Source organism: Heterodontus francisci, chromosome 14 (assembly GCF_036365525.1).
Source record: "Heterodontus francisci isolate sHetFra1 chromosome 14, sHetFra1.hap1, whole genome shotgun sequence".
In the NCBI taxonomy this organism is placed as follows: domain Eukaryota; kingdom Metazoa; phylum Chordata; class Chondrichthyes; order Heterodontiformes; family Heterodontidae; genus Heterodontus; species Heterodontus francisci.
In genome coordinates, this window is record NC_090384.1 from 47,910,204 (window position 1) to 47,922,773 (window position 12,570).

The 12,570-nt window shown below is 42.3% G+C and overlaps 1 protein-coding gene across 3 annotated transcripts in view; it reads right to left on the minus strand.

Moving 5' to 3' along the window:
• Positions 1 to 12,570, minus strand: part of si:dkey-9k7.3 (circularly permutated Ras protein 1) — an 85,033-nt gene that overhangs the window by 58,497 nt on the left and 13,966 nt on the right. For all 3 annotated transcript variants that reach the window (XM_068046179.1, XM_068046178.1, XM_068046180.1), the window contains exon 2: positions 7,151 to 7,262. In XM_068046179.1, coding sequence (XP_067902280.1) covers positions 7,151 to 7,226 — 76 coding nt within the window. In that variant the 5' untranslated portion in view covers positions 7,227 to 7,262. The remainder of the gene's footprint in view (positions 1 to 7,150; positions 7,263 to 12,570) is intronic.

A 12,570-nucleotide genomic window follows, 5' to 3' on the forward strand; every position in this document is an offset into this window, starting at 1 on the left:
AGGGAGGTTGGAGATGAGACTATAGTTTGTAAGGGGTGGGGGGGGGGTGAGTTCGAGGGTTGGTTTTTTTGAGAGGGGTGATGATGGCAGATTTAAAGGAGAGAGGGATCAATATCTGAAGAGGAAGAACTGTTAACAATATAGTTAACATGGGAGCCAGGAAGTGAAATTTGGGTGATCAGCAGTTTATTGGCAATAGGTTTGAGGGAGCAGGAGTTGGGTCTCTTGGACAAGATGAGCTCAGTGAGGCCACGTGTGGCGATAGAAGAGAAACTAGAGAAAGATGTGAATTCAGGGCTAGGGCAGGGGGAGCATTGGAGGAAGTTTGGCCCGGTGGGCTACTGGAAGTGGGGAGAGGGGAGCACTGCAGATGCAGCTGATCAGACGGTCTCAATCTTAGTGACAAAGAAATCCATGAGCTCTTCACACTTATTCTTGGAGGTGAGAGTGGAGGAGACGGGGAGGCGGGTTTAAGAAGATGATTTGCAGTAGAGAAAAGAAGCCGGGGATATCTTTGCATTCCCGGATGATCCTGGAATAGTGAGCAGATGAGAACAGGATCCGATAGTGTTTTATGTGGTCCAGCCAGATCTGGTGGTGGATGGTTAAACCAGTTGTCTACATCTCATTGAATGGTGGAACAGGCTCGAGGGACAAAATGGCCTAATCCTGTTCCTAAGTTCCTATGATCCTATCAATATCCTAGGGGTAACCATGACCAGAAGCGTTACTGGATCAGACAAATAAATATTGTGGCTGCAAGGTTAGAGGCTGGGTATTCTGCTACCTGGCTCCTCAAAGCCTTTCTACCACCTACAAGGCACAAGTCAGGAGTGTGATGGAATACTCAGCACTTGCTTGAATAAGTGCAGTTCCAACAACACAAGAAGCTCGACACCATCCAGTACAAAGCAGCCCGCTTGATTGGAACCCCATATTTACTCTCTCCATCACTGGCGCAATGTGGCTGCAGTGTGTACCATCTACAAGATGCACTACAGCAACTTCGCACAGCTTCTTCGACAGCACCTTCCAAACCCACGAGCCTTACCACTAAGAAGAACAAGGCCAACAGATGCATGGGAACACCACTACCTGCAAGTTCCCTGGTAAGTCACACACTATCCTGACTTGGAAATATATGGTCATTCCTTCATTGTCAAAGAGTTAAAATCCTGGAACTCCCTCCCTAACAGCACTGTGGGTGTAGCTACACCACATGGACGGCAGCTGTTCAAGAAGGCAGCTCACCATCACCTTCTCAAGGCTAGCTAGGAATGGGCAATAAATGCTGGTCTTGCCAGCGATGATGACATCCTGTCAATGCATAAATTAAAAAACAACACAATAGAAAAGTACATGTTTTTATTATCTGATTTTCCCTTTAGCTGCATGCATTTTATTGCAAGTTTGCAGTGTGAAATATAAAGCACAAGCTTTTTGCACTCATTCAAAATCCTGTATATTTTAATCAAACTAGGTCTAACTAGTCCTATGCTCTACAATGGAAACCTTTCTGTAAAATGGAGCACAACACCTATTTTAATCAGAACTGGATATTGGGAGGTGTTGATAATCAGCCTTTCCACCAACAACTTCTTCATGCTTTCAGCAGAATGAGGTGTTTGGTATCAGCCTGAAGGACAGAGTGACTAACATTGCAGTAATGGGGTGAAGTGATCTATGAACATTACAGAACAAGTTACAGAATGACCAACATTACAGTAATGGGATGGAGTGGCCTGTGGATAGTAACACAGCAAGTTACAACATACCAAAGGAAGGATCAACTGTGTTATATAGCTGAAGATTGCTGCCTTTAAAAGGTGATAGAATGGATATCAGCTGGAAGAAGATTACATTCCAGGCCAAAGCTGTGGTGGGGGGAATCCATGAATAAACATGCGACAATGGGCACAGAGTTGGACATAAATAGTGACATCTAATAGTGCCAATGGACACACTGGTTAAGATGACTAAGTAACTGGGTAAGTACTGAATAGATTATTTATAACACATGTCTAATAACGAAAGAATGAGGTGCCAGGAAGCATACATCTGCCCTGGGCAGAACAGCATCTGCAAGGGCGTTTGCCTAGCAATTGTTTTCCATGGTCCAATGCCTGAAGTTTCCATACCTGTCACAGAAAGGCTATGTTGCTGTAGTAGCTTCTGCTGAAGTGCACATGTTCACAACATGGCTCTGGTGTATTTAAATTTGTGTAAGCTATCTCAGTAAAGTTTAGTAATGGAAATATGACAGTGCTGTTGTGTCACTGATTTCACTAATTCATTGCCAAGTTGCAAAGCATCGCAAACTTTGTGCTGCTGCTTAGTGTAGCGGAAACAAGCTTGCAGGCATTGAGCCCTCGAATCACTGAGAAACCTCACCTCCTATCACTGGTTTCCAAACTCTGACCGAATATCATACACATCTTGCACTGAAAGGCTGAGTATGGGGGCGAAACAGGAAGCCATTTTATCACCACCTGCTCACACAACCTCAGAAAGTTTCATGAAGTTCTTTGGAAAGGAATATATTTTAATCTGAAAATATTAGACTGTAAGGTTGATGTCCCTGTGTGATTACCAGAGTAGCAATAGCTGAAATGTTCCACTTGTCAAATGGGTTCCTTAATTTCCCAGCAAATCTTGTCTCTTTTTCATAGAATCTTCTCCCCTTGTTGCCTGAAGGTGTTGACTGCTGCTGGTTTTATTTTTTTGTTATTCGTTTGTGGCAAGGCTGGCATTTATTGCCCATCCCTAATTGCCCTTGAACTAAGTGGCTTGCTCGGCCATTTCAGAGGGCATTTTAAGAGTCAACCACATTGCTGTGGATCTGGAGTGACATGTAGGCCAGACCAGGCAAGGACGGCAGATTTCCTTCCTTAAAGGACCTTAGTGAACCAGATGGGTTTTTATAACAATTGACAGTGGTTTTATGGTCACCATTTAGACTAGCTTTAAATTCCAGATTTATTAATTGAATTCAAATTTCACCATCTGCCATGGTCGGATTTGAACCCATGTCCCCAGAGCATTAGCCTGGGCTCTGGATTACTAGTCCAGGGACATTACCACGGTGCCACTGCACAGATGCCACCAGTCTCAATCTTGGTGTGTTAGCCTCGACAATGAGTATTGGAAGATTAGGCTATCATTGATAGAGTGATGAGAAGACTAGAGCTACTGGCATTGTGAAGGTGTAGAATACCAATCATCAGACAGGAAGGTGTGAGGTAGCAATCTCCCAGGCGAGACTCCTGCTGAATGAGAGAAATTTGGTATGGTTGATTTCAAAATACTCACCCAGAAAGTGATTATATAAGAATTAAAACTGAGTCTCAAAAATATTGAGAAGACATATTGCACACTTTCACAAAGCATACTAGGTGATTTGTAAAAAGCCCATGTTTTGTTCCCATATTAATCTCACTTAGGACCGAGGGCAAGGCTGGTAAAAGACAGCTGACAGCAGTGGTTGCACTTTCGCCCCATTAGCTCACCTTTTCCCCTTCCTATAAATGAGAAGGAGAAACAACTAGCTGGGAGGAGGCAAACTAAAAAGCTAGTGGTCCCAAAACATTAAAATAGGTTGTTTCACCAGCAGAAACTCTGACTACTCCAAAACATTAAAATAGGTTGTTTCACCAGCAGAAACTCTGACTACTCCAAAACATTAAAATAGGTTGTTTCACCAGCAGAAACTCTGACTACTCCAAAACATTAAAATAGGTTGTTTCACCAGCAGAAACTCTGACTACTCCAAAACATTAAAATAGGTTGTTTCACCAGCAGAAACTCTGACTACTCCAAAACATTAAAAAAGGTTGTTTCACCAGCAGAAACTCTGACTACTCCAAAACATTAAAACAGGTTGTTTCACCAGCAGAAATGACAAACTACTTTCTAACCTATTTCTGTACTGGATATCACTGTGGCATGCTGACTTGGGAGTTCTAGATACTATCAGCAAGTGCAAGATATCAAAAACTGATCTTATCTCCAGCACCAGTGTCCCTCAGCTTGTTGAACGGATCAAATTTACCCCCAGAATTCTGCAATGCAATTTCCCTTACCCTTTCAAGATACGGGGGCAGATGAGAATCAATGAGGTGCTGCCTTCAAAGACCTAAACCCACCTTAAATGTTATCAGCAAGTAATGATACAGACACTGCTTTCTGTATATTGTTGCAGTCACAAATGAAAACTATCACAAGTTGAGCCTACACATTGATAATGTCATGTGTTGGTTGGTGACACTTTCAGTCTCTCCAACAGGCGGGCAAGAAAAATTTGTAACCTTAAAATCTGCAGTGCCTGCACCAACTACTAGGTAGCTTTTCAACGGTTTTGTAATAAGTGTGATACCATTTTAAGGTCACTAGTTTACACAGAAATGGATCTGCTAACTCACACAACCAACGGATCAGATCTGAGCTCTGTAGTCCTGCCACATTCAGTCGTGAATGGTGGTGGACAATTAAACAACTAACAGAAGGAGAAGACTCCACAAATATTCCCATCCTCAATGATGCGGGAGCCCAGCACATCAGTGCAAAAGAAAAGGCTGAAGCATTTGCAATCATCTTCAGCCAGAAGTGCCGAGTGGATGAGCCATATCAGCCTCCTCCCGAGGTCCCCAGCATCACAGATGCCAGTCTTCAGCCAATTCAATCCACTCCACGTGATATTAAGAAACAGCTGAAGGTACTGGATACTGCAAAGGCTATGGGCCCTGACACCATCCTGGCAATAGTTCTGAGGACTTGTGATCTAGAACTGGCCTCACCCCTAGCCAAGCTGTTCCAGTATAGCTACAACACTGGCACCTACCCGGCAATATGGAAAATTGCCCAGATATGTCCTGTACACAAAAAGCAGGACAAATCCAATCTGGCCAATTACCACCCCATCAGTCCACTCTCGATCTTCAGCAAAATGATGGAAGGTATCATTGACAGTGCTATCAAGCACCACCTGCAATAACCTGCTCCATGACGCTTGGTTTGGGTTCCACCAGGACCACTCAGCTCCTGATCTCATTACAGCTTGGGTCCAAGCATGGACACAAGAGATGAACTCAAGAGGTGAGGTGATTTCCCTTGACATCAAGGCAGCATTTGAGCAAATGTGGCATCAAGGAGCCCGAGCAAAACTGGAATTAATGGCAGAAAACTCTCCACTGGCTGGAGTCATACCTAGAACAAAGGAAGATGGTTGTGGGTGTTGGAGGTCAATCATCTGTCTCAGGACATCACCGCAGGGGTTCCTCAGGGTAGTGTCCTAGGCCCAACTATCTTCAGCTGCTTCATCAACAACCTTCCCTCCATCATAAGGTCAGAAGTGGGAATGTTCACTGATGATTCCTTTAATATTCACGATTCCTCAGATACTGAAACAGTCCGTGTCCATATGCAGCAAGACCTGGACAACATTCAGGCTTGGGCTGATAAGTGGCAAGTTACATTTGCGTCACACAAGTGCTGGGCAATGACCATCTCTGACAAGAGAGAATCCAACCATTTTCCCTTGACACTCAATTGCATTATCATTGGTGAATCCCCCAACATCAACATCCTGGGGGTTACCATTGACCAGAAACTGAACTGGACCACCAACTTAAGTATTGTGACTACAAAAACAAGTCAGAGGCTGGGAATTCTGCAGCAAGTAACTCACCACCAGACTCCCTAAAGGCTGTCCACCATCTATAAGGCAGAAGTCAGGAGTATGGTGGAATACTCTCCACTTGCCTGGATGGCTGCAGCTTCAACAACATTCAAGAAGCTTGACATCATGCCCTTTGCACTTTCGGGGCAGCACAGTGGCGCAGTAGTTAGCACCGCAGCCTCACAGCTCCAGCGACCCGGGTTCAATTCTGGGTACTGCCTGTGTGGAGTTTGCAAGTTCTCCCTGTGTCTGCGTGGGTTTCCTCCGACAGCCAAAAGACATGCAGGTTGATAGGTAAATTAGCCATTATAAATTGCCCCTAGTATAGGTAGGTGGTAGGGGGATATAGGGACAGGTGAGGATGTGGTAGGAATATGGGATTAGTGTAGGTTTAGTATAAATGGGTGGTTAATGGTCGGCACAGACTCAGTGGGCCGAAGGGCCTGTTTCAGTGCTGTATCTCTAAATCTAAATCATCCAGGAGAAAGCAGCCCATTGATTGGCACCCTATCCACCACCTTCAACATTCACTCCCTCCACCACTGATGCACAGTGGCAGCAGTGTGTACCATCTACAAGATGCATTGCAGCAACTCACCAAGGCTCCTTCAACAGCACCTTCCAAATCCATGACCTCTACCACCTAGAAGGACACAGGCAGCAGATGCATGGGAACACAACCACCTGCAGGTTCCCATTCAAAGCACACACCATCCTGACTTGGAACTATATCGCCTTTCCTTCTCAGTCACTGGGTTAAAATCCTGGAACTCCCTTCCTAACAGTACTGTGGGTGTACCTATACCACATGGACTGCAGCAGTTCAAGAAGGAGACTCACCACTACCTTCTCAAGGGCAATGAGGGATGGGCAATAAATGCTGGCCCAGCCAGTAACACCCAGTCCCGTGCAAGAAAAAAAAAACACAAGCTGAGTTTGGGACCTCACATTCACTATGTAAGTTATATTAAAGTGCACAGAATGCAGATCACTGTGGTCAAAGATTATTATATTCTGTCTAGTTTCTAAGTAGGGAATTGCCATGCTTTGTTTATACTAACTAATTTTACAGTAAGTATTTGAATCTGTGCATTTTGTTAAAAGCTTTATGCATCAAAATAAACAGAGTCCAAGAACCTGCTGAGTTGATGCTAAGCGGAAGAGGTCACTGATATGGAAAAGGAACAGCAAGAGGGCAGAGCACTGGAAGCCCATCAGTTCCCTCCCTAACCCAGAGACACTAAGGCCAATTGTAGCACCCACCACCCCCCCCAACACATCAACTTGAATCAGCTACCTTCTCCTCACTGAAGATCAAACCTAGACTGTTCCTGTGTCAGTGTGGTTCAGTACAACAGGTGAGAGATTTACCCACCGAGCCATTAGAAGATCAGAACTAAACCTTCTTCAATAACCAAGGGAGAGAAAAGAAAGAATAGGTTGACATTTTGTTCAGATGAAGCAATTGGCACTTACCGTGTCCCCTGCTTCTGCGATTTGGGGAAGATGCATTTTGTGAATTGTACACAATGTGGCTGTACGCAAATTCCATGATTTTAACTGAACATCCAAGCTGAAAAGGAATGGCCTACAGAAAAAAGAAAAAGTTATTGCTGGGAAATGACAACACTATGAAACAAAATGAAAACAGAAAGTGCTGGAAATACTCAGCAGGTCTGGCAGCATTTCTGGAGAGAGAAGCAGAGTTAACGTTTCAACTCTGTGACCTTTCATCAGAACACTATGAAACAGTGAATTCTGAGAAACAGGAATCACTCTTCTTCAGTGACATAACTACTCACTCACTATGTACACTTCGACTCTGTGATTTCAGATGTCAGCATTTAAATTATGGGAAAAGGTTAAGGAAGATGGGATTGTTTCCATTTAGATGACCTAATTGAGGTTTTAAAGATTATGAAGGAAATGGAGAAAAATTAATCCAGGGAAAAAAATGTTCACCCAATATCCCAAGAGGCACAAGTTAGAAAGGTAGGAGGTGATGGGAAGTTAAGCAGAACCTTTTCATTCTAGGAGCCATGGACTTATTGAATAAGCTACCAGGAGAGGATATTGAAATGGACAAACTAAATAGGCAGAAGAGACACTGCTGGACGGAGAAAGGATTGAGCAATATGATGAGGAGGAAGCTGGGTGGAACTCCATGCATTATGTTTATCGCCATGTGGATGTTTTTAACCAACTCCACTGTGTCAGTTTGTAAAGACTGAAGTATTTACCACTTCACGCAAGAGTTGACAGCCCTCATGCTCTGCAACAGTGACCTTTACATGTCATGCACCAGTAACTATCAGTCCCCAGCACGTGTACTGAGCGTTACTACACCCACCTAGAAAGAACTCTGCGTCTGTATCAGGGAGATTTAAGAAATAAGAACAGAACATTCACCCTATTTCGCAATGTATAAATCATCTACATTTGTATGGTTAATCTATGTTCTGTTGGTACACACATTTATTCCAGCTATTTATTTACGTGTTAATCAGTACTCATCTACTTCTGAAAACTAATTGACTAAAATGAATCCCATACAAGCCAATTAACTCTTTAGATTACCTGGCTGAGAGGGTGGCGCACAATCACTCTGGTAAATGCCAGTATTTATTTGCTACTTAAATTTACATTGAGCCAGCTGCATGCAATCGATAGGATCAATGAAAGTCACTTCTTCGGGTTAAACTGGTCAGATCTCATCTACTGCTCGATCCTTTTCATCCAGGCAGTATTCAGTCTGTGACTCCGTCATGTGCTGGTTCTCTCTCACTGCTTGCCTATCACGCCTGATTTTCCAATGTATTTTCATAAAATTAACAATTACGTACTTTTAAAATTTGAATGTCCTGTTTTGAAAACTCGGGCATTTTGTCAAGTTTCCCCAATACTCGGCCTCCCTTCCTAAAGCTCCTGAGTTTTTTGAACATGTTGGTAAACGCAACAGGCCAGATTTTGCTGAAATAATAACGGCGTGTGAATACGCACGCTATTATTAATGCGCAAATCGGTCATTGTAACGGGAAAGATAACCCGGGAATCACCACAAGTTGTTGGCTGATTTGCGCAATAAAATTACAGGGATTTTTTTTTCGAGGTGCAGGAACAACTCTATCTAATATGACATGCTTTGAAATGCTTCGGTCCAGCCAGATTTGGACCAACGTTTCTTTTCCTGGGATTGAGGGGGTGGTGGAGGGAGAGAATTATGTAAAGGAACGAAGATTGGAATGTGAGGATGGGTGAATACCTGCAGTTTTGTTTCATTATCGTTCGGGATCCGGGAATGCTTAGTAATGAATTTTCCTTAAGGAGACTGAATAGCTGGAGTAGAACCCGTGATTGGGTAGATTGTACAGCTTGACCTAACTCGTTATACATTTCAAATCACCGAATTAATAAAATTCCATTTCCCCTACAAACAATGGCCTTTAATAGTATTACTGAGAGAGTCTTTACTGTGCTCAATCTTACATGCTATTCAGCTGTATAAGGTGCCGATGACTGCAGCACGTTGAAGACTGGATATAACTTCTTTGACAATAGACAACATGTGTGGACTCCTAAGTGTCCCCTGAAGAGTTCCACAAGACTCTTTTGTTAGTGTCACCCCGAAGCCGCTTTATCCAGCAGAATCCTGCACCTTTTAGGGATAATACAAGTTGGGCCCGATTTTGCTGGGTCTTGCAGCAGGTCTCATTCGTTAGAGCTTTACGTTTCAAAAAAAATGTCTAGAAAGTTGCTGGAATTTTGAGCTGACAAAAGTGAGGTGACGGCCACAGGGCATCTGGGACCTTGGTGAACGATGGGACCAACAATGTGTCTCCTTAAGCAATGGGATTTAAAGATTGAGAAATAAACAGAGGAAGGACTGAGAAGAAGGGAGAATTAAAGTGCATGAATTCAAAATCAAATCAGCTACAAGAAAAGAAATAGAGAGAACAAAAGATTGGATTGAGAAAGAGAAAAAAGACAAAGGGAAAGTAAGAAAAAATTAAAACACGTGAAATATAATTTTTTTAAACCACTAAGCAGAATTTACTGCATGCAGAAATGGCTCAATAGTTTTCTTGCTTGTACAGAGAGGTTTATTGGTATTCCATTCACAATTATCATGTTGCTAAAAGGGTACTTGCGCTGTTGAGTACCAGCTCAAACATGCTGCAACAAGTTTAATTACAGCTTCTTACTGTCCAAGCCCCAAATGCTCCTTTCAGGTGTAACAGTGATTAACTTGTACTTCTTTCAACTTGGTATACTGTAATTGCTGCTCATGTTGCAGCCTTCTCTATACTGGGGTGATTAAATGTGGATTGAGTGGCTGCTTTGTGGAACACCTCTATTCATATAGCAAGTGTGACCCTGAGCTTCCAGTTGTGTATCATTTTAATTCTCCGCTCAACTCTCCACTCAACTCCCACTCTGACCTCTCTATCCTCGGCCTCTTAACACTGTTCCAGTGAAGCTGAACGTCAGCTTGAAGAACAGCACCTCATCTTTCGATTAGGCACTTTACAACTTTACGGACTCAACGTCAAGTTCAACAATTTCAGAACATAACATTTCCCTTTTTTTAATTTAATTTAATTTTTGGATGGCAGCTGTTAGTAATGATTCTGCATTTTCCCATTTACACCTCCTGTGGGCACATCTTTGTTTCTTTACTTGTCCCATTACCACCCCATTTTACCTTGCACCATCATCTCCTTTGTAATTTAAGCTTGCCTGCCTTCCACCCTAACACAGACCTTCGCTTTTGTTCTTCCCACCTTCCCCCTTTCTCTGCCTCTGTAGTTACTTAAAACATGCTACATCTCTAACCTTTTCCAGTTCTGATGAAAGACCATCGACCAGAAACGTTAACTCTATTTCTCTCTCCACAGATGTTGCCAGACCTGTTGAGAATTTCCAGCATTTTCTGTTTTTATTTTAGACTTCCAGCATCTGCAGTAGTTTGCTTTTTTTAATTTGAGCTTAATGTGCAAATTGAGTAAGTTCTTAGAAATAATGGGGAAGTTGGGAGAGAGATGTCATTTGTGAAAGGCTAACGGCAGAGCATTGTAAATCAACCAGCAAGTTCTGGAGATTCACAGCTCCCGCGGTATCTCTTTGCCTGAGCTTGTTGGATGATTTAGGTATTAATTACATTGTGACTTGTAAACTCTCTGTTATTTTTTTCAGCAAGATTTATGCCTTTGTGTCATGTGGAGTATTTGATCATTTCAGTTCAGTCCATAGCTACTTCTATGGCCTATCAGATATTTCTTCATCTCTTTTTTTTAAATGAAGGATTTGATAGACACAGCATCAACTTTATTCCCCAAAATAACTAATTAAAGGATGAATTCAATGAATTGCTGTGGGTTCAGGCGCCCGGTATTCTGCTGTGGCTTTTTATTTTCCCTGGCTGAAATTTGATTGAGTCTTTGTGATGAGCACCATTACGCAATGAAGAGGAGGCACCATTCCTCTCTGCTCTTCCTCATTTTCAGCACTCAGACATTGAAATATGATATCCCAGGACACAGCATCATTAGAACACAATTGTACTCCTGGATCCTCCCACCTACTCTCACCACACTGCTGTCCAATCTTTAAATATCACCAGCTTCCAGTTTTTTTTTAATGTGAATTTTGTGTCCTGTTGAGGTGAGGGATGTTGCTGCTGAAAGCTCTTTCATTTTCAGGCACCCAGTGTCACCATCAATCAATCCCAAGTCATCTGTAGCACTGCTGGTTGAAGAATAAAACTCCTAGTACGTCCAAACGATGTGTCACAAATTCAGCCTCAGAAGAGCATCACCTACTGTGGCAATTCTTATTTCTAATTCTCTTTCACTTATTTTCCACAACAAGCCTACAGCCTATCTGAATGATATTGCCATTTAGTGTCAATTTGGGAAGTTTGTACTTTAGACCTATATGCAGTAAGAACTGGATTGAAACAGTCCAAACTCCTTTGGCCCATATAGCCAGCAGTGACTTTCATCCCATTGGTTTGGGTTGAATTTGAACCAAATGAAAAAGATCTGTGTCTGACCCATTGCTCCAAACAGTTCCTGTCTCCAAAAATCTCTAATAAAAACAAAAACTGCTGGAAATACTCAGCAGGTCTGGCAGCATCTGTGGAGAGAGAAGCAAAGTTAATGTTTCAAGTCAGTGACCTTTCATCAGAACTGACCTGAAATGTTAACGATGCTGCCAGACCTGCTGAATGTTTCCAGCACTTTTTGTTTTTATTTCAGATTTCCAGCATCTGCAGTATTTTGCTTTTATTTTATTCAAAAATCCCTGGATTGCCTCAGTTACAAACTACTAAAAATCCTTCTTTATTTTAACATATCTCATGCAGATGTTTCTTGCATAGTTGGTTGACAAGGTTTTGAAGAATTATACAATACTGTTGATGGAACTTTTTAGAAAATCACCAAAAAGATGGAGCAGCACTGAGTTACATACTGCAGAGCAATCTTGGTACTTAACTAAAATATATAATTAAAATAAATCTTTGCAACAGTGTCAATTTTGGCTCAGTTGGTAACACTGTTTTATCTCAAGTCAGAGATTGAGAGTTCAAACTTGCTCCAGGGCTTGAGCACATAATGTAGTCAAACTCTTCAGTGCAGTACTGCAGGAATGCTGCACTATCAGATATGTCATTCTTTAGATTAGATTTAGATTGATTCACTGTCTGCCTACTCATGGTACTATTTACGTAGAACAGATCATTCTCCTGGTGACCTGGCCAACATTCCTCCTTCAATAAAAACTGCAAAAAATAGATTAACTAATCATTTATCTCATTGCTGTTTTGTGGGATCTGCTACCTGCATGTGGTTCCTGAATTTGTCTACATAATAACAGTGCCTGCATTTCAATGTAAG